The sequence below is a fragment of the Oncorhynchus mykiss genome, chromosome 16, assembly GCF_057628025.1.
Source record: "Oncorhynchus mykiss isolate SJ-2025 chromosome 16, ASM5762802v1, whole genome shotgun sequence".
In the NCBI taxonomy this organism is placed as follows: domain Eukaryota; kingdom Metazoa; phylum Chordata; class Actinopteri; order Salmoniformes; family Salmonidae; genus Oncorhynchus; species Oncorhynchus mykiss.
This window is the reverse complement of record NC_143037.1, coordinates 8443001-8464294: the sequence shown is the minus strand read 5'-3', so window position 1 is coordinate 8464294 and position 21294 is coordinate 8443001. Positions and strand designations below refer to the sequence as shown.

Genomic DNA, 21294 nt, shown 5'->3' with positions numbered 1-21294 from the left:
CCATCGTTATACTGATCTCATCAGCCATCTCTAGAGTGGGTCACCATCATTTTACTGATCCTGTCAGCCATCGTTATACTGATCTCATCAGCCATCTCTAGACTGGGTCGCCATCGTTATACTGATCTCAACAGCCATCTCTAGAGTGGGTCACCATCGTTATACTGATCTCATCAGCCATCTCTAGACTGGGTCGCCATCGTTATACTGATCTCATCAGCCATCTCTAGACTGGGTCACCATCGTTAAACTGATCTCATCAGCCATCTCTAGACTGGGTCGCCATCATTATGCTGATCTCATCAGCCATCTCTAGACTGGGTCACCATCGTTATACTGATCTCATCAGCCATCTCTAGAGTGGGTCACCATCATTTTACTGATCCTGTCAGCCATCGTTATACTGATCTCATCAGCCATCTCTAGACTGGGTCACCATCGTTACACTGATCTCATCAGCCATCTCTAGACTGGGTCACCATCGTTATACTGATCCTGTCAGCCATCTCTAGACTGGGTCACCATCATTATACTGATCCTGTCAGCCATCTCTAGAGTGGGTCACCATCATTTTACTGATCCTGTCAGCCATCGTTATACTGATCTCATCAGCCATCTCTAGACTGGGTCACCATCGTTATACTGATCTCATCAGCCATCTCTAGACTAGGTCGCCATCGTTATACTGATCTCATCAGCCATCTCTAGAGTGGGTCACCATCATTATACTGATCTCAACAGCCATCTCTAGACTGGGTCAACATCGTTATACTGATCCTGTCAGCCATCTCTAGACTGGGTCACCATCATTATACTGATCTCATCAGCCATCTCTAGACTGGGTCACCATCGTTATACTGATCTCATCAGCCATCTCTAGAGTGGGTCACCATCGTTATACTGATCCTGTCTCAGGTGTCTCTTGTTATTGTCTACTGTTGATCCACATATGTAACCTACTGGAGAGCTCTTCTTTGTCTACACCCATTCAGCATTGTTCACAGCCTCTTAAGCCTTAGTCACACTCATCTATTTAAGGACTCACATGTGAGGCCATGTGGTAAACACACACTTCATCAAATAAAATCTAAGTTTATTTGTCACATGCACAGGACACATAATGTGTAAACGGTACAGTGACAGTACTGGCATAGAGGCAACATCAAAAACAGAAAGTGTCCAGATAAAAATATTATATTAATATTTTATCATTATTAGATGATGCTTACCCGACACACTTGTCTAAATTGATGGGTCATGTGAAGGAACTGCTATAACCACCCCTCACACACTGAGGATGGGTCACTATTGTCTAGACATGTACACGAAATACAATAGATGGCCGCAATCACCCCCAGACACACCTGGCGAATTTGATGGGTCATGTAATTATCCAGCCGAAGTGCATTCTTTTGTTTAGACATGTAGCTAGCTAGGTAGCTGAATAATGAACCGGCATGGTCCCAACTCATACTACTACCAATACAAACATTGTCATAGCTGTAGTATGAATCTGCAGGTAGCTAAAGCTAACAAACTAAGTTCAATGTTATCTGGCTAACATTAGGCTATAACTAGAAATGCAAATGGATTGCTGATTTGAATAATATTACTACACAGATCATACACTTGACGTTAGCTAGCGAGCCAGCAAGTTAATGTTTGCTAGCGAACAGTATGCTTTAACTTGCAAATAAAAAACAACTTTCTGACTAAATTAGAAACTTATATCTGAAGATGTAGCGAACACTCTTACCCGTATACATGGATGAACGCTTCACGGCAGACTAGAACCCTTTAATTTCATTTAGTTTTATAGCTACATCTTGTTTGGCCAGCGTTGTGTCAAGGTACTCTCGTCACACTGACCGTGGCGTGTGTAGAAAGTAGCCCATCACTTTTCCCAACTGATCTGTCAGTAGGAAAATAACGGCTGTTAAATAGCGCTATTAAAATTCAGGGTATCAATGTTGTTGAGAAAAGTATTCGTATTTATGGATTGAATACGAGTTTGTTATGAAGGCACATGAAAGTTCACATATTCCAGAAGGCATTTATGCCAACAAAAAAAACGAATTTTGATAAAGATTAATGTTTACGTTCAAATGGCTCTCCTGTGAAGTGGTGACGTGCGACATACGCCTAGTTTCCTGAAACGAGTCACATATAAGGAAGGGTGTCATCAATCAAACAATGTTCTACAGTGTGAATCTAACAGAACTGTGTCTGCATATTGATTGGAACATGCTATGTCATTGCTTGGAAAATGTCCGCGCTTGGGAAATGTTCGTTCTTGGGAAAATGTCTCAATGTGTGTTGGCACGTTGAATGTTGTTATCCTGGAAAGCTGTTTCATACAATACACTTTTTTTTTTTTTTTGATTTCAATTTATCAGGGAGTGCTGCAGGACAACCTAGTTCTCGCGACTATGGTCGGGGCCCATAATCCAGCCCAGTGAAAGCTGTAGAATAATCTCTTCCTCTATGTTGAAATGTAAAACTGTCCTCAGCCGATGCCAGCCGGTCTAGCTGTCTTTATCTGCTTGCAAAGCAAATCATTTACAGCAGCAAATATCCAAAAGGCACCATGCAGTTCTCTTTGTTAGTCAGCTAGTGTCTTTCTACTGAAAGATCATGTGGGATAAAGCCCGAGGCTTAATGGTATAATGAAAAAGAAAAAATCTCAGCTTCTACTTATGAATGTAAATTGATGTATACATTCAAAGTACAGCACACAGTGTTTTTACGCACAGTATGTATCAAAAGTAATTTATTCATTATTTTTATCAGAAGATTTTTCAGCCTGAATTGGCCATGCCTTTATCTACATTTGTTCTCTCATCTAAAAATAACTGCTTCAGAATGAAGTCTTATTTTTATTGACTCTTTCATTAATCAGATTTGTATTTAACCGATTCATTGTGATTAGTCTCATTTTCATTATTCATCAGGTAATGTACCTTAGCTAAATCCCTTTGAGCGTCCTGTCATAATTGACGTTTGTGTACAGGTAGCGATCAGCCTGACATTTTTTGTTGTTGTGACCCTATCGTAACTGACACGGCTTGGTGTTCTCTTTCTGGGTTCTGTGTAAAGTGGAGACGTCTTTTGTCATAAATCTATAAATAACGGACAAATGCTATTAACGTTCACCTTCCATCTCACTCTAGCAGTAATACATTCAAAAGAGAAAGTGAGAAAGAATAGAGACTCCCAAGGACATCAACTGTCCAGTGACGTCTCTCAGTATGTCTTTATGGGGGTGAACTTTAAAAATGTATATTTTGGAAATTTTATGCCGCAGCTTTACTTAGTGTGTGTGTGTGTGTTTGTGTGTCTGTGCGTGTAGCGCACGTGCTTGTGTGTGTATGTGTGACTATGTCGAATCTCTACGCATGACTAATGATTGATGCATGGTTCCCAATGAGTCTGCTGCTTAATACATACATGGTGTGAGGGTGTGATATCACACATCCTTCCAAGACAATCTGGAGGCATGAACATGCACTATATATGCAGAAGAATGTGGACACCCCTTCAATTTAGTTGATTCGGCTATTTCAGCCCCAACCGTTGTTAACAGGTGTATAAAATCAACTACACAGCCATGAAATCTCCATACACAAAGATTGACAGTAGAATGGTCTTACTGAAAAGCTCTGTGACTATCAATGTGGCACTGTCATAGGATGCCACCTTTCCAACAAGTCAGTTCGTCACATTTCTGCCCTGCTAGAGCTGCCCTGGTCAACTGTACGTGCTGTTATTGTTAAGTGGAAAGGTCCTGGAGCAACAACTGCTCAGCCACGAAGTGGTAGGCCCACACAAGCTCACAGAACGGGACTGTGCTGAGGTGCGTAGCGTGTAAAAATTGTCTGTCCTCAGTTGCAAGACTCACAACCCAGTTCCAAACTGCCTCTGGAAGCAACGTCAGCACAATAACTGTTCCTTGGGAGCTTCATGAAATGAGTTTCCATGACCGAGCAGCCGCCCACAAACCTAAAATCACCATGCGCAATGCCAAGCGTCGGCTGTGAAGCGTGTTGTACCACCTCTTGAGCAGTGGAAACGCGTTATCTTACAATTACATTCTAGACGATTCTGTGCTTCTAACTTTGTGGCAACAGTTTGGGGAAAGCCCTTTCCTGTTTCAACATCACAATGCCCCCCGTACACAAAGCGAGGTCCATACAGGAATGGTTTGTTGAGATCAGTGGGGAAGAACTCGACTGGCCTGCGCAGCAATGTTCCAACATCTAGTGGAAAGCTTTCCCAAAAGAGTTGAGGCTGTTATAGCAGCAGGTGTCCACATACTTTTGGTCATGTAGTGTATTTCCTGACCTGTTCTTGTTCACAACCACTATCCGTGTTCTGTTTGATAATGTATGAACATGCAGCATTTTCATCTTAAGAACTTTTGGTGTCATTTAAAATTATTTTCACATGAATGGCATCCTCTTTGTGTATGACATTTCTGTCTGGTGCATGCTGTATGACACTGTTTGTTTACAGACTTTTACACAACCTTTGGAAAGTTCATGCCCTCAGCCAGAAACACTGGTAGAATCACAGATGGGGCCGAGATTCTAGAAAGGTTGTACATCACATGTAATATCCTCTGACTCTTCAGTCCCTCTGTTCTCTGAGCATCTCCAGTCCCTCTATTCTCTGAGCAACCTACAGTCCCTCTATTCTCTGAGCAACCTCCAGTCCCTCTATTCTCTGAGCAACCTTCAGTCCCTCTATTCTCTGAGCAACCTTCAGTCCCTCTATTCTCTGAGCAACCTCCAGTCCCTCTATTCTCTGAGCAACCTTCAGTCCCTCTATTCTCTGAGCAACCTCCAGTCCCTCTGTTCTCTGAGCAAACTTCAGTCCCTCTATTCTCTGAGCAACCTTCAGTCCCTCTATTCTCTGAGCAACCTTCAGACCCTCTATTCTCTGAGCAACCTTCAGTCCCTCTATTCTCTGAGCAACCTTCAGTCCCTCTATTCTCTGAGCAACCTTCAGTCCCTCTATTATCTGAGCAACCTTCAGTCCCTCTATTCTCTGAGCAACCTTCAGACCCTCTATTATCTGAGCAACCTTCAGTCCCTCTATTCTCTGAGCAACCTTCAGTCCCTCTTTTCTCTGAGCAACCTCCAGTCCCTCTATTCTCTGAGCAACCTTCAGTCCCTTTATTCTCTGAGCAACCTTCAGTCCCTCTATTCTCTGAGCAACCTTCAGTCCCTCTATTCTCTGAGCAACCTTCAGTCCCTCTATTCTCTGAGCAACCTCCAGTCCCTCTATTCTCTGATCAACCTTCAGTCCATCTATTCTCTGAGCAACCTTCAGTCCCTCTATTCTCTGAGCAACCTTCAGTCCCTCCATTATCTGAGCAACCTTCAGACCCTCTATTCTCTGAGCAACCTTCAGTCCCTCTATTCTCTGAGCAACCTTCAGTCCCTCTATTCTCTGAGCAACCTTCAGTCCCTCTATTCTCTGAGCAACCTCCAGTCCCTCTATTCTCTGAGCAACCTCCAGTCCCTCTATTCTCTGATCAACCTTCAGTCCATCTATTCTCTGAGCAACCTTCAGTCCCTCTATTCTCTGAGCAACCTTCAGTCCCTCCGTTATCTGAGCAACCTTCAGACCCTCTGTTCTCTGAGCAACCTTCAGTCCCTCTATTCTCTGAGCAACCTTCAGTCCCTCTATTCTCTGAGCAACCTTCAGTCCCTCTATTCTCTGAGCAACCTTCAGTCCCTCTATTCTCTGAGCAACCCTTTATTCTTCTCTTTTGTTTTTCATTTTTCTCTCTTTTCCTCCTACTCTCTCTTTACCTTCTCCCTTCCTCTTTCTCTCTCCTAATCCACCTGTTCTGTGTCTTTCGTCTTGCTGTCTCTCCTCAGCGGATAAAGATGTCGACGACTACTACACCCGCAAGCGTCACCTCCCTGACCTGGCAGCCAGAAGCACCCTGCCCTTACACGTCATTAAAATGAACCAGGAACAGGTACGGCATCTACATTGTAAAACATTTCCTGTAAAATATACAATAACTCACTGGCAGCAATTGGCCAGTAAGTTACTGTAATGTATTTTACAGTACAGCTACGGTAATATATTTGATGTTAATCCATGTTACAGTACCAAAAATGTTACAATAATCTAATTTCCAGTATATTACTGGAATTACCCACGCAGCGGCATATTACCCAGTGTTCTTTGCAAGTTTTCATTTTTACATTTTGGACATTTAGCAGGTGCCGTTGTCCTTAGCAACTTACATTCCACCAAGGTTGATAAAGAAAAAACGAATCACAGTCATAGTAAATAAAATGTATCTGTAGTCGTTACTGACAATGTTACTGTAGTTAGGGATACATTGGTCTTCAAAATAATTGTAATTACAACAAGATATCTTACGATAAATCTCTGACCATCTCTGTATAGTGCCAATACAATACTGAGATATTCACATTAACTTAATGCCAGAGCAATGAAACACAGTAAAAGTGAATATTAAATCACAAGAAAAATATTTCTACAGTAGTTTACTGTAATTGCAAAGGATTAGAGCAAGCAGGTTGGCGGTAAGAATTAGCATATTACAGCATATTAATGAATACTAGGTGTTTTACATCACTTGCACTTCTAGAGGCCTAAACAAAGGCTTCCAAACTGGATGTGATTACAGGACAGAACAGATAATATGGACATGGGTAAATATTCAACCATTAAAAGGCTGAAGACCCACTACCACTCTGATCTGTTCTCTATATACTGAACATGTCATTGCTAGGGAACTACCACCACATATCAGTTCAATTGGTACAGCTTTCTCACTAACGGGTACAAGAAATATAGCCACTTACAAAGCACGCTTTAAAATATGTTAATGCCCCAATACTTACAGTACGCTGAAGTAAATATATAGCAAACCAGCAATACAGTACTTTCGTTGAATTGTTCGTTGAATTGTTTGTTGAATCGTTGAATTGGATTGAAAATAAAATCAGTAATTGCTAATAGTGAATGTTTAATTATATATTACACTACACCAACTAATATTTGGTGTTTTACATCACTTGCACTTTAACAAAGACTTCTATATCGACTTCAGAGCAAAAGGACATGACTAAACATTCCACCATTAAAGGGTTGAGACTTGCTGCCACTCTGATCTGTCCCCCATATAAACGTAATTATTAGGGAAACACTACCACATATCACTTCAGTTGGTACAGCACACTAACTAACGGTTGCAACAAATATAGCATCTTACAAGGCATTAAAATATGTTCATGAGACAGAGACTCTTTCCCCGCTCCCAATTTTCCCATAATTAATACTGTAAAACAGATTTAAAGTATTTTACTGTGCATGCTACAGTGTTTTACTGTAGGAATTACAGAAAGGTCTTACAATGTGCTTTAAAATAAATGTATAGTATTTTACTGTACATGCTACAGTGTTTTACTGTTGAAATTACAGAAAGGTCTTACAATGTGCTTTAAAACAAATGTATAGTATTTTACTGTACATTATACGGTAATCTACTGTATTCAATAAAAAAATACAAAAACAGCGAATAGTGTACGTATTTAGATGGAGATGCAGTCTATTTACGCAGTGGTGCTGTTTAGTTAACGCAGTTGCAAAAGTCCGAAGACATTGAATACATCAACAGTTGACTATCTTCACCCCTTCCTCCAGCAGCAGCAGCTCCAGAGCCAGCCCCCCCAGACCCAGGTGTCCCAGGCCCCACCCCAGCAGCCCCAGGCGCAGCAGGCCCCCAGGAGACAGAGGCCTCCTCGTGTCCAGAGGGCCATGTCCCAGGACCGGGTCCTGTCCCCAAACAGAGAACCCCAGCCAGACTACCAGGGCATAGGGATGACTCGGCAAGGAGGACGTATCCTGTCTGATGAGCAGCTACTGTCTGCCGAGAGGCTGAGGTCCCAGGAACGCCTGATGTCCCAGGACCGGCTGTACTCCAAGGACCGCATGTACTCCAAGGACAGGCTGTTACAATCTCAAGACCACATGTACCCGAAAGACCGCCATTTCTCCCAAGACCGCCTGTACTCCCAAGACCGCCTCTACTCCCAAGATCGCCTGTACTCCCAGGATCCTTTGATCTCGCCGGACAAAATGATGATGTCGCTGAAGCGCGCGTCCGGCGGTTTCCGGGGCAACAACGACAAGTCGATGTCGCACGCCATCTCGCACCCGGATGTGTTCATGCCCACGACACCGCTCATGGACCACTACAAGATGACAAAAATGCACCCCCATCCCAGTGCCTCGAGCAACGCAGGGGCGGCAGGAGGAGCAGGAGCAGCGGGACACTCCAACACGCTAGCCATGAACCACACGACTAATAAGAGACAGCAGTTTGCCTCCAGAAGGACCCACACTGTGGAGCAGCTCCACTACATCCCCCAGCAGCACTACCGCACAGGCAGCAAGACCGAAGTGACTGTTTAACGCTAGCTAGCATGCTAACGGATAGCTTGGGAGTGAGTCAGCAGAGAATACTAACATCTCATCGCTAGTTTATACATGCGCCTTTTAACAGACACTTTTATCCAGTGACTTACTGTGTGCATACATTTTTATGTATGGGTGGCCCCAGCGGGAATCAAACCAACGACCCTTTGTGTTGGGGGAGTATGTGTGTGTGGGGGGGAAAGGGATGGGAAAAGACTGCCGACTATAACAGGACGATAATTGTATGATTTTAAGTCAAACAAAAGGTACACTCACATTTTTTTGCATTTTCAGACTTCACCAGTTCGAAGAGTGGTACTGTACTGTAAGAGACTAGAGTTCTTCAGTAGACACAAACCCCACTAAGACTGAGTCAGCTGTGGTAGTGTGCTGTGAAATTGGCAAACTACTCTACTGTTGTTCCTGTTACGCCCTAAGCACCAGCTCCCCTTGTCCACCACAATCTGGGTGTGATTCATATGAGGGGACATGGGCTATTTGAGAATAGAGAGGCTCAGGCAGCCAACACATCTCTTATTCTAGAAACTTCTACTACATTGGTAAAACACCAGGACTGATCCAATCAATGTCTCCACAACTTCTGTTGTTGAGAGACACAACACAACCACAGGTGATGGAACCAGGATGACCCTGTAATAACTTTATAAATATATAAATGTAAAAAACGACCGTTTGTAACTCCAGTCTTACTCATAGCTATCAATCAAAACCAATGTTAGACAAGTGTTCCATTTCTAAAAATGAAGAAGTGGTTTTAAAAAGTGGTTTTAAAAAGCACAATCAATTAATGAGATTTTGTGTTTCTGTTCAGTTGTTTCATAAGTTTGATCGCTGATGGCTAGTTCGTAGATGATTGTAAATAAGCTATAATTCTAAAGGCAGTAATATGGACCAGTCTGTACCAGTTGGCTTTTGTATTAGGCTGTCTAATGTTTTCAGTAGATTCTGAACAAGTTGTAAACCACCACTGTTTCGTGATAAGTTCAGACTAGAAAACCCACTTAACCAAGCATTTGACAGGATAAATGAATACTATAACTATGTTTGTAGATTGAGAATGAATGTGAAAGAAAGAGAATGAATGTGAAAGAAAGAGAATGAATGTGAATGAATGAGAATGAATGTGAATGCATGTGAATGAATGAGAATGAATGTGAATGAATGTGAATGAATGAGAATGAATGTGAATGAATGAGAATGAATGTGAATGAATGAGAATGAATGTGAATGAATGAGAATGAATGTGAATGAATGAGAATGAATGTGAATGAATGTGAATGAATGAGAATGAATGTGAATGAATGAGAATGAATGTGAATAAATGAGAATGAATGTGAATGAATGAGAATGAATGTGAATGAATGTGAATGAATGTGAATGAATGTGAAAGAAAGAGAATGAATGTGAATGAATGAGAATGAATGTGTTGTTCATTAAAAAAATATATACCACTGTTCATATTTGGATGTAGAATGTGTTCCATTGACTTCTATGAGAAGCTGGACAACATGGTGACTGATTATAATTGTTGTTGCAGTAGGGTCAAAATAAACCATCCATATTTTTTTAAACAGGCAACACTATTCTGGAACAACTATATTTGTGCTCTGGTGGTTGACGTGTGTGAAAAATGATATGCTGTATGTTATTATATAGTTAAATGGTACAGCTGACATATGACTCATCCATACCTGCATGAGTTTGAAAGGGCAGTGAGTGAGAGCTGAAGGTGGGGTTTTTGGACACTTTATAAGGAAGGCAAGAAAGCTTCCTTGCCTGTACATGTTCAATCAAGTGATATTTTATATATTAAAGGGAACGCAAATTATAGGTAGGATAACGTTTTTTCTCACGACAACTGTGACCTTGTTTTTCTCAGCAGGGGTCACACTTATCCCTATCATACAGTATGTCACCCTGACAGGCAGCTTTACATGACAGCCTTACCGCGATAAGAAATGTGCCACAGACGCAGGCAACCGGAGTACTTTACCACTGGCATCTGAATTAATATCTCTGACTTTAATGTTATTTCAGCTCTATTTCAGACCTTGTTGAAATTCATTGAACTCCTGTGGACGCGAAGGCCAATTCTCACAGCAAACAAAGCGGCCCCCACAAATACAAAATATTTTCAATTTGCACCCGATCCTCTAACCCAGGGATGTCAAACTCATTCCACGGAGGGCCTAGCGTCTGCAGGATTGTGATTTTTCTTTTCATTTAAGCCCACAGCAACCAGGTGTGGGGAGTTCCTTACTAATTAGTGACCTTAATTCATCAATCAAGTAAAAGGGAGGAGTGAAAACCCTCAGACACTCGGCCCTCCGTGGAATGAGTTTGACACCCCTTAACCCATCAGCATTTAGATGAAAATATGACGCTCCAATCAAAGGGAATCTATGGATGGGAGAGTCAGCTGGAAAAGGTAGACCTAAGAAGGCCAGGCGGGCGGGTACAGGGACCGAAGGTATCTCCACTGTGAGAAAAGGGAATCGGGCCAACTACAAGGCTTTCTGTAAAATAATCAAGAGCTTTCAAACTGTCTCCACATGTGAAAACGCAGTGTCTGTCTCGTTCCACAATACAATACTTCTCATTATTTCACTCCAGTTTTAATGCTGACAAGGTTGAGAGCAGACAGAGGACTTTTATGTTCTTGAAATATTTAGTTTAAGCTGTCGTTGCTTTTCCATTTGTTCATGTTCCTTTGTCGTTCCTGTTCTGTCCTCAGAGAGAATTATTGTCATTGTCATTATTGTCATTTGAAGGGCAAAGAAGGAGACCAGTTTGGGCTGCAATCCACGGAAACGCTCACATGTCCTACAACAAACTGACACCTTCCTCTCCTCAACCCACACAGTAAATATGATAACCAATGAAGGATATGAGTGAGAAACACATAGATCTCCATATTTCACATATTCCAAGTAAAAGTATTTGTTGAGTTAGCATTTTGACCATGTAATTCTATTAGTTTAGTAATGAAATCCTTTAAATGTTCCCGCTCTCCTTCACACACCTCTATGAAGACCTGCAGGCCTATGCCAATCTATGTTGTGGATATCTGTGTAATACTGCTTTCAGAAGGATCTTTGCTGCAGTTTTTTTAATTTATTTTTTTTTACCTCTAATCCATCTGCAAACTAGTCAATAAAGGTTGAGCTGACGGGATCTCCACTCCCAGAGAGGGACTGACATCTACTTTGGCTCTGATCTGACATATCGTATTGGCATCTTAGTGGGGATCTTAGCTAAAACTCAATACACAGCGATACGATGATGATAGCAAGATTTAAAATGTTTATTCTCTACAATAAACAGGCTTGAAGTGTCCATGTGAACAGGCCAAATATTCAAGTCCATATTCTTTGAGGAAAAAATAGGAACTGCCATCAACTGAAAAATACCTGGGGAATAAACATGGAATGTTATTTTTAATAGATCGCTTCTACGATGAAAATGTTGCTTTTAAATCCTTCATTCCAACCGTATCTCCCTCAAAAACAAGGTTCCAGAATCAATATCTCTCACTCTTGATAATCCTCCAATTGGAGAGACAGCTAACAGACGTTTGTTTTATGACAGACGCCAGATCCAGATGCACATTTAATTAGTAGCTCATCAACTCCGTCAGAGTTAATTACCCGAGGTCTGAGCCCAGCGAGCAACCACACCAACGCCTTGTTCACACTGCAGGCCTTAATGCTCAAATCAGTGTTGTTTTTCAAATCTGTTTTGGAGTACTGACTGTTCAAATTTGTGTGTAATTCAGACAGCAGTCATTTGCTGACATGGCTATGCTAGTTGTCATAGTAACGATGGGTGTGCGCACAGTGGCGTAGGCTGATTGGTGGGTGTGCGTGTGCTTCCTATCACTCAGAAGTTATGTATCAAACTAAGGTGATAACAACGCTTGCCATGGACGTTTCCCAGTCTCAGTTTGAATGTTCTAAATCATAGTGTTAGAACAATTTTAAAGCCTCAAAGAACAAGATGATCCAACTTTCAAAACGAGTCCTTTTTTGCCACATCAGTCAACTATCTTGCTAGCTAGCTGTTTCTCGTTCCAGCATTTTCACTCATTTGTTTGTAAACAATTAACAAGCTATTTGGCTACCACATGTTCTTGTAGAACTGTCAACAGAGTAGCTAGCAAGCAACACTATATGCCAAATGTCACGTTCCTCGTCGGTGGAGGAGGAAGACAGCCGTTACAGAAACACCCACCACCAAAGGACCAAGCAGCGTGGTTACGGGTAGCAGCAGCGATCTCAGAACTCCTGGTCATGGGAGGAGATTCTGGACGGCAAGGAACCCTGGGCACAGGCTGGAGAATATCGCTGCCCCAAAGCTGAGCTGGAGGCAGCGAAAGCCGAGAGGCGGAGGTATGAGGAGGCAGCACGGCAGCGCGGCTGGAAGCCCGAGAGGCAGCCCCAAAAATGTATTGGGGGGGGACACGTGGAGTCAGGTAGGAGACCTGCGCCAATTCCCCGTGCTTACCGTGGAGAGAGAGGGACCGGGCAGGCACCGTGTTATGCCGTGAGGTGCACGGTGTCCCCGGTGCGCAGGCATAGCCCGGTGCGGTACATAGCAGCGCCTCGTATCGGCAGGGCTAGGTTGGGCATCGAGCCAGGTGCCATGAAGCCGGCTCAACGCATCTGGTCTCCAGTGCGTCTCCTCGGGCCGGGGTACATGACACCAGCCCTACGCATGGTGTCCCCGGTTCGCCGCACTGGCCTGGCTACGGGGAGCATTCAGCCAGGTAGGGTTGGGCAGGCTCGGTGCTTGAGACCTCCAGTGCGCCTTCACGGTCCGGTCTATCCGGTGCCACCTCCACATACCAGCCCTCCGGTGGCAGCCCCCTGTACCAGGCTGTCTCTCCGTCTCCTCCCTACAGGTGCTCCCGCCTGTCCAGCACTGCCAGAGACTTCCTTCTGCCCAGCGCTGCCAGAGTCTCACGTTTGTCCTGAGCTACCAGAGTCTCCCATCTGTCCTGAGCTGCCAGAGTCTCCCGTCTGTCCTGAGCTGCCAGAGTCGCCCGTCTGTCCTCAGCTGCCAGAGTCGCCCGTCTGTCCTGAGCTGCCAGAGTGGCCCGTCTGTCGTGAGCTTCAGAGTCACCCGTCTGTCCTGAGCTGCCAGAGTCGCCAGTCTGTCCGGAGCTGCCAGAGTCGCCCGTCTGTCCGGAGCTGCCAGAGTAGCCTGTCAGTCAGGAGGTGCCAGAGCCGCTTGTCAGTCAGGAGGTACCAGAGCCGCCCGTCAGCCAGGAGCTGCCGGAGCCGTCCGTCAGCCAGGAGCGGCCAGAGCCGACCGTCAGTCAGGAGCTGCTGGAATAACCCGTCACTCCGGTGCTGCCGGAGTCGTCCTTCACTCCGGCGCTGCCGGAATCTCCTGTCCATTCGGGACCCCAGTCCGAGGTCGGCGGCGAGGGTCGCCGCTCGAAAGAGGCCATGTATGCGGTTGAGGAGGCGGACAAAGACTATGGTGGAGTTGGGTCCACGTCCCGCGCCAGAGCCGCCACCGCGGACAGACACCCACCCAGACCCTCCCCTATAGGTTCAGGTTTTGTGGCCAAAAACGGAGTCCGCACCTTTGGGGGGAGTACTGTCACGTTCTGACCTTAGTTCTTTTGATTTGTCTTTGTTTTAGTATGGTCAGGGCGTGAGTTGGGTGGGTTGTCTATGTTCCGTTTCAATGTTGTGTTTACGTTTGGCCTGGTATGGTTCTCAATCAGAGGCAGGTGTCGTTAGTTGTCTCTGATTGAGAATCATACCTAGGTAACCTTTTCCCACTTGTGTTTTCGTGGGTGTGTATTTTCTGTGTCTGTGTGTTCCACACGGAACTGTTTCGGTTGGATATTTCACGTGTCGTTTATTGTTTTGTTTCAGTGTTCGCTTGTTTTAATAAAGAGCATGAACACGTACCACGCTGCGCATTGGTCCTCCAATCCTTACTACTCGCCGGGGGAGGAAGACAGCCGTTACACCAAATAAGTCTAATTTGACCGTTCACACATGTCACATGGCCAGGAATCAGATTTCTATCTGACATCAAACCACCAACGAAGGTGTTTTGAAATGTGGCTTGAAATATCCAATTCCATGTGCTTTTTGGCTTTTCAGGCTGTAGGAAAATGAACAGGTTCGAACCAGATAAGCCGCAAAATTTGATTTGATTCACTTCAAACTGCTAATTTGAACACGGTTTAAGGGCTGGATTCAATCAGATTGACATCTGCATAATGTTGATTTGGGGGTGTTGGAGGTGGAACTGCATTAAAAGGATCTGCCCCTTTTTTGAAATGTTCATCTAAAATGACATACCCAAATCTAACCGCCTGTAGCTCAGGCCCTGAAGCAAGGATATGTATATTCTTGGTACCATTTGAAAGGAAACACTTTGAGTTTTGTGGAAATGTATATGGAATGTAGGAGAATATAACACAATAGAACTGGTAAAAGATAATACAAAGAAAAAAACAACCGCTATAATGTATTATTCCAGCACAGGTGCAATTTACATATTGGCCACAAGGTGGCAACAGTGTATGTGCAACGTTTTAGACTGATCCAATGAAACATTGCATTTCAGCATTTTGTATCAGACTGCCCAAATGTGCCTAATTTGTTTTTTTTTATAACTTTTCATGTTCAAAATTGTGCACTCTCCTCAAACAATAGCATGGTATTATTTCATTTGAGAGTCAATATTTACAATTATATTTTAGACATTTAGCAGAGCTCTTTTCCAGAAAAACATATTTCTGACACCGGTTTTGATGAACTTCTAACGTCGTAGGGATAATACGGAGGTGAGTGAGGGGAAACGGTCTGGTTTTTGAAAGTTGAAAAGGTGACAACAATGCTTGCGGTATTATTGGGGTACACATTAACTTTGATTCTTCATTACCTGCTACTACATTGTCTGATTGTGAGGATGTAGTGCTGGAGGAGGTAACTTTCAACTCCTGATTACATTCTGCATGTCTCAAGATAATGTATGAATGATTGTAAAAGGCCCTGGGTCAAGGGACAAATAGATCTAGGGAGTAGAACATATGATCCCTGTCATTACCAAAGGCAAGTAAAGAACTGCAGCCATTTCCTCAAAATTAGTATGCTGCGTGCTTTCATATTATACACAGCAAACCATTACAAGCGTTTCACATTAACAGTTTCTCAGGACTGACTTGTAACCTAGCAACCGACTGATGTCTTGCTAAGAAGATGATTAAAGCTACCTTCTTTGGCATTCTGAGCAGGATCCCCTTTTGATAGATTTTTCCCCAACCAAACCCACACAGTTCCATGCCAGAAACTCTCCCTATTACCCATAAATATTGAAATGTGATTGCCCATGTTGTTTTTGTCCTTTAAAGACTGCGGAAACCCATCCTTACCATTTCAGGAGCTATAATTCATGAGTTACTATAGGTTATTATGCTGTACATGAAGTCTTGTTTGAGGGCAGGTAGGTGTGTACTTTCCCTTTGGTCCAAAGAGAAGTTCAAATCCTACTTCATCTCACACTGTACACGGTACTATGTTCTCTCATGGAAAAAGTCTACAAAAGCTCAGTGCTTCAAAAGCACTCTGAAATATTTCTTCTAAGCTTAAAAGAGGGTAATCATTTCTCCTGTGTCCCACGCACCATCTGTGCCGTGTATACCGGTACGCGCCACAAAGGCAAAGGCACAATCTACTGTATTTTTATACCACTACCTGAATATGTCATTTGTAGTTCTACATAGATTGCCTCCCCCTGTATCATTGCTTTCTTCTTCATTTCCCTCCCCCTCTTCACACCCCCTCCTCATGTCTCTCTGTCTCAGGGTGCATTGTTAAGGCCCTCCAATACCTGGATAATGGGGACAGCAGGGAGACAGAGCTAATGAGAGAGAGAGAGAGAGAGAGAGAGACAGAGAGGGGACAGAGAGAGAGAAACTTGTGAGTGTAATGTTTACTGTTCATTTGTGATTGATTATTTAAGTTTTTTTTTTAAATGATCAATTTCACTTGCTTTGGTAATGCAAACATTTGCTTCCCATGCCAATAAATCCCATTGAATTGAGAGAAATATCCCAGCTGAGGCATCAGAACTTATACACCACCTCCACATAATGCATCCCTCCTCTGTTCTTCTCTGGACCTTCATATATTACCCTTTTATGCGTGTGTGCGTGTGTGCGTGCGTGTGTAGTCTGTACACGCCTGGGTGCAATGGAAGGGTATACAGTATCTGTAAGACTGCAGAATGAGCTTTATAGTTGGGGAAGCTCTTTAAACTCAGAGAGAGGAGGGAGGTGGAGAAGAAAGGATGGAAGTGGAGGGAAGAGGAGAGACGAAGCCTGTGTTGGAAGAAAAGACCGATGGCTTTGAAACTGGAAAAGTGAGGTAGAGGGAGCGACAGCAGAGTAGAGCAGATGTTGGAAATGGGGGGGGGAAGCAGTGAACACCAAACACCTCACTGCACTCTTAAATTGTTAAATATGAACGTCTTTATTCTACAAAAGTGCTGTTTAAAAAATAAGAGACTACAATATGAGAGAGCCAGAGTTGGCCTATAACATGTTTTTAATACATGATTATATTGATTGAATTATTACAGGACAAAGATATGTATTTGGTGCAGGGTTTATCTTCAGGCACGTAGGATAGGATTTAGATACATTTACATTTAGGATTTAGATCTATATTTATTTTCACAATTCTCACTTTCCTCATTTCGACAGTAAAATGTCCTCATTTCGACAGGTGAGATCAAACTAGAACTCAAATAATAACAACAACAAAAAATATATAAAGACTTTCTGAGAAGTGTGCTGTACAGTTAGCTAGTTGGGTTAATGTTTATGTGCTAAGAAAAACAGGTCAGTCAACTCAACCACATCCTGAAACTGGCTGGAAAGATTATGTCTGACGAAGGCTTCTGATTGAAACGTCACAGCATGTTTAGAACTGTGGATCTACAAAACTATATCTTTTTTAAATATAAGATACATTTTGCATTAAAATCTGCAGTAGCAGAGCCACTCCAGCTAGGGTCCACTTGGAGGGGTTCTCTTTGGTCTTGAGGTTAAAGGTCCATATGTAGGCGTACTCAGAAATAAAGGTGCTATTTAGAATCTTAAAGGGTTCGTCGGCTGTCCCCATAGAAGAACCCTTTGAAGAACCTGTTTTGATTGCAGGTACAACCCTTTTGGGTTCCATGTAGAACCCTTTCTACACAGAACCAAAAAGGGTTCTCCTATGGGGACAGCCGACGAACCCTTTTGGAACAGTTTATTCTAAGAGTGTGGTTCCTCTGTCTGGTCTTCTAGACGGGACACTGGTAGACTTTACTCACTTCCTGCTTGTCCACGGAGATGGCTCAGATGAAGATGACGGACATGGTGGGAGGTCAGCTCCTTCAGAAGGGCGTCCACCATCATACCAGCCTGAGTGGACAGGGAGAGAGGACATTACATGGTTTGTCTCATATTATACCCTAGTCAGATTTGATTTGATTTGATTTAGTCCCGACATACTGTACTTTTCTTCAGTGTAGATGCCCCTGGGACAAAGAATAGGAATATTATGAAAAGTAATTATTACTCTTCACTGAAGCAATTTTGTTTCCTGAAGGTTGTATTTGGTCCAAAAAGTACAAAACAAAGTATGTAAATGTATGCACACACTACTGTAAGTTGCTCTGGATAAGAGCGCATGCTAAATTACAAAAATGTAAATGCCTAACTGAATTAAATCCTTCTTAACACTACAGCACATTTCAGTTAATTAATCTGACTGAGTTGGACACTTTAAGGGAGGACTCTTCTGAGGGCAATTTTTTTTTGTGTGGTTACCCTTGAACAGTGTGTGAAAGTCACTGTTAGTCTGAGTCTGAAGTTGTTCTGTCCTCTCCTGCCTTCAGAACACTCTCCAAACACGCTCAAACAGGAAACAGAGCGGTCCATCTCACTAATTACTCCCCCCCTCCACTTAGTGTCCGGGAGACAGAAATTTCACCACGATGCTTGCTGACTCCAGGAAACAAATATAAATCCTGATGACTTTGTAGGACGAAGAGACGAAGCCACTTTATGCCCTAGTTGGCAGTCGGTCGTAAAACTGTGCTTTTAAACACTGATATGTATATGTCTATTTCAGTGATGGTCAGTGCCATTTAAGATGAGGGAGGACAATTATTTTTTTCATAAGCATGGCCTTATTTCTATTACAGCATATTGGGATGACTGTCATTCATATTCCATTCACCCAGTCATATTCCATTCACCACATGATACAACATTTTCCCCTGTACCTATCATGAGGTTGCTACAACCTAGCCTATGAATGAAAGTTTCCAACGTAGGTTCACAGATCAAGAGAATTTTGAGCAATCAAGGTGACCGTGACACATTAAAACTTTTTCGGGATTTCGGGTGTCCTTTCCACTGGACTGTTGGGCTAACATAGGCTAATGCTATTAGCATGAGGTTGTAAGTAACATGAAAACTTCCCAGGACATAGACATATCTGATATTGGCAGAAGGCTTAAATACCGCCTTGCACACTCTTGCCTGCATCTAGCTGATCTAGGGTGTAATCATTAGTCTAACAGTTTTTAACAGAGTTTCTATTTGTTTGCTTCTGTTTAAAAAAAAAATTCAAAGGAAATCGGTGCAATGAATAAACCCTTGATCACGCACAAACACAGTTCACTTTCATAGCAGCCACATACAAACAGCTCAGGACGAGAGAAAACTTTGAGGTGACAGATGTAAGAGTGTAATCATTAGTCCAGCAGTTGCAAATGAGAGTTTCTATTGGACAAATTTAGGTTTGTTTATCCCCGTTTTGTTCCGTTTGCTTCCGTTTAAGAAACATTTTTCAACAGAATCGGCAGCATGAATACACCCCTGATCACGCGTATACACAGTTCACTTTCATAGCAGCCACGTCGTATTCCTTCTCGCATCTATGTGCACTCCTCCTCTTACATTGTCCCTTCACTTGTGGACTTCAATGCACAACACATCAGCTATATGTGACCAGGTGTTAAAATCTTTCCAAGCCAAACCACATCATAACCGCTACAGACAGCTTACATTGTTGTCAGCATATTAGCTGAAGTAACGTCATAGTCAACATAGCTAATAGAATTAACTTGTTAGTAAACCCACTACAATCATGCAGTAACTTTATAGTGTATCGTCACTAAGCAGTTTGTGACGGCCCTGAATTTGTCTGAACCGTCTCAGTGTTTCTCCTTCCAATATGGCGCTTCCCCTTTAATCCCCAATTAAATAGCCAGCATCAGCTGCACAGAAGTGGGGTTGTGATAGAGACTCAAATGAGGATATGGTCAACCCTCAGTTCTGAAGCGTCTTTACTCTGTTTGTTTTGTTGTATTTAAAAGTGTGCTTTGTAGCCTAGTCGCAAGTTTAACCAGGATCGGATCCACTCATTGCTTCCTTTGGACTACACATCTCAATTGTTCTCTGCTGGAAGTTGTCATAATTACTGTGTAAATTACTTATGGAAGGGGGTGAGCTCCATGAGCCTCCTAGGTTTTTGAATTCAATGTAACCAGAGGAGGACCGAAGCTAGCTGTCCTGCAGCTACAGCATGTTGCTACCCTACAGAATGCTGTTGAGGCTACTGTAGACCTTCATTGCAAAATAGTGTGTTTTAATCAATTGTTTTGTGTGATTATATTTAGTATAGTTTTATCAAAAAAATATTGTAATTAAGAAAAAAAATGAAATTAATTGAGAAGGATGGTCCTCCCCTTCCTCCTCTGAGGAACCTCCACTGGTCTATTTAAGTAAATAGTATTAATGTGATCTCATTTAAATTCATGACTACTTTTATCTTCTTAAGCTGTATGAGGTTGATATACATGTAAAAAATATGAGATCAACCGTCACCATTCAGGGATAATAGAGGTGTAGCAAATGTAGATTATATTGCATATTTTTTATGAAAAAGCTACAGGACTGAAGACACAGCAAAAACAAACACTCCACTCAAATCTCTACATCTCTATTATACAGTGCATTGGGAAAGTATTCAGACCCCTTGACTTTTTCCACATTTTGTTACGTTACAGCCTTGCTGTAAAACGGATTAAATATATTTTTTTCTCCATCAATCTACACACAATACCCCATAATGACATCATAATACCCCATAATGACATCATAATACTCCATAATGACAAAGCAAAAACAGGTTTACATTTTATTTTGCAAATGTACTTATTTACATAAGTATTCAGACCCTTTGCTATGAGACTTTCAATTGGTGCATCCTGTTTCCATTGGTCATCCTTGAGATGTTTCTACAACTTGGAGTCAATTTCAATTGATTGGACATGATTTGGATAGGCACACAACTGTCTATATGTGGTTCCACAGTTGACAGTGTATGTCAGAGCAAACACCGAGCCATGAGGTTGAAGGAATTGTCCGAAGAGGTTTGAGACAGGATTGTGTCGAGGCACAGATCTGGGGAAGGGTACTAAAAGATTTCTGCAGCATTGAAGGTCCCAAAGAACACAGTGGCCTCCATTATTATACCACCAAGACTCTTCCTAGAGCTGACCGCCAGGCCAATTTGAGTAATCAGATGAGAAGGGCCTTGGTCAAGGAGGTGACCAAGAACCGAATGGTCACTGACAGAGCTCCACCAATATGGCCTTTATGGTAGAGTGGAAAGATGGAAGCCACTTCTCAGTAAAAGGCACATGACAGCCCACTAAGGGTTTGCCAAAAGGCACCTAACGGACTAAGACCATGAGAAACAAGATTCTCTGGCCTGAATG

General features: G+C 42.7%; 1 protein-coding gene across 4 annotated transcripts in view; it reads left to right on the top strand.

Annotated features, from left to right (window-relative positions):
- LOC110491311 (uncharacterized) overlaps positions 1-10062 on the top strand; it is a 117233-nt gene extending 107171 nt beyond the window's left edge. For 2 of the 4 annotated variants that reach the window (XM_036946091.2, XM_036946090.2), the window contains 2 exons: positions 5886-5989; positions 7696-10062. In XM_036946091.2, the coding sequence (XP_036801986.2) occupies positions 5886-5989; positions 7696-8463 (872 nt within the window). In that variant the 3' untranslated portion in view covers positions 8464-10062. Of the gene's footprint in view, positions 1-5885; positions 5990-7692 lie in introns of all 4 variants that reach the window. The other 2 variants (XM_021564672.3, XM_036946089.2) reach the window with 1 other exon arrangement.
- Positions 10063-21294: the final 11232 nt, after the last annotated feature.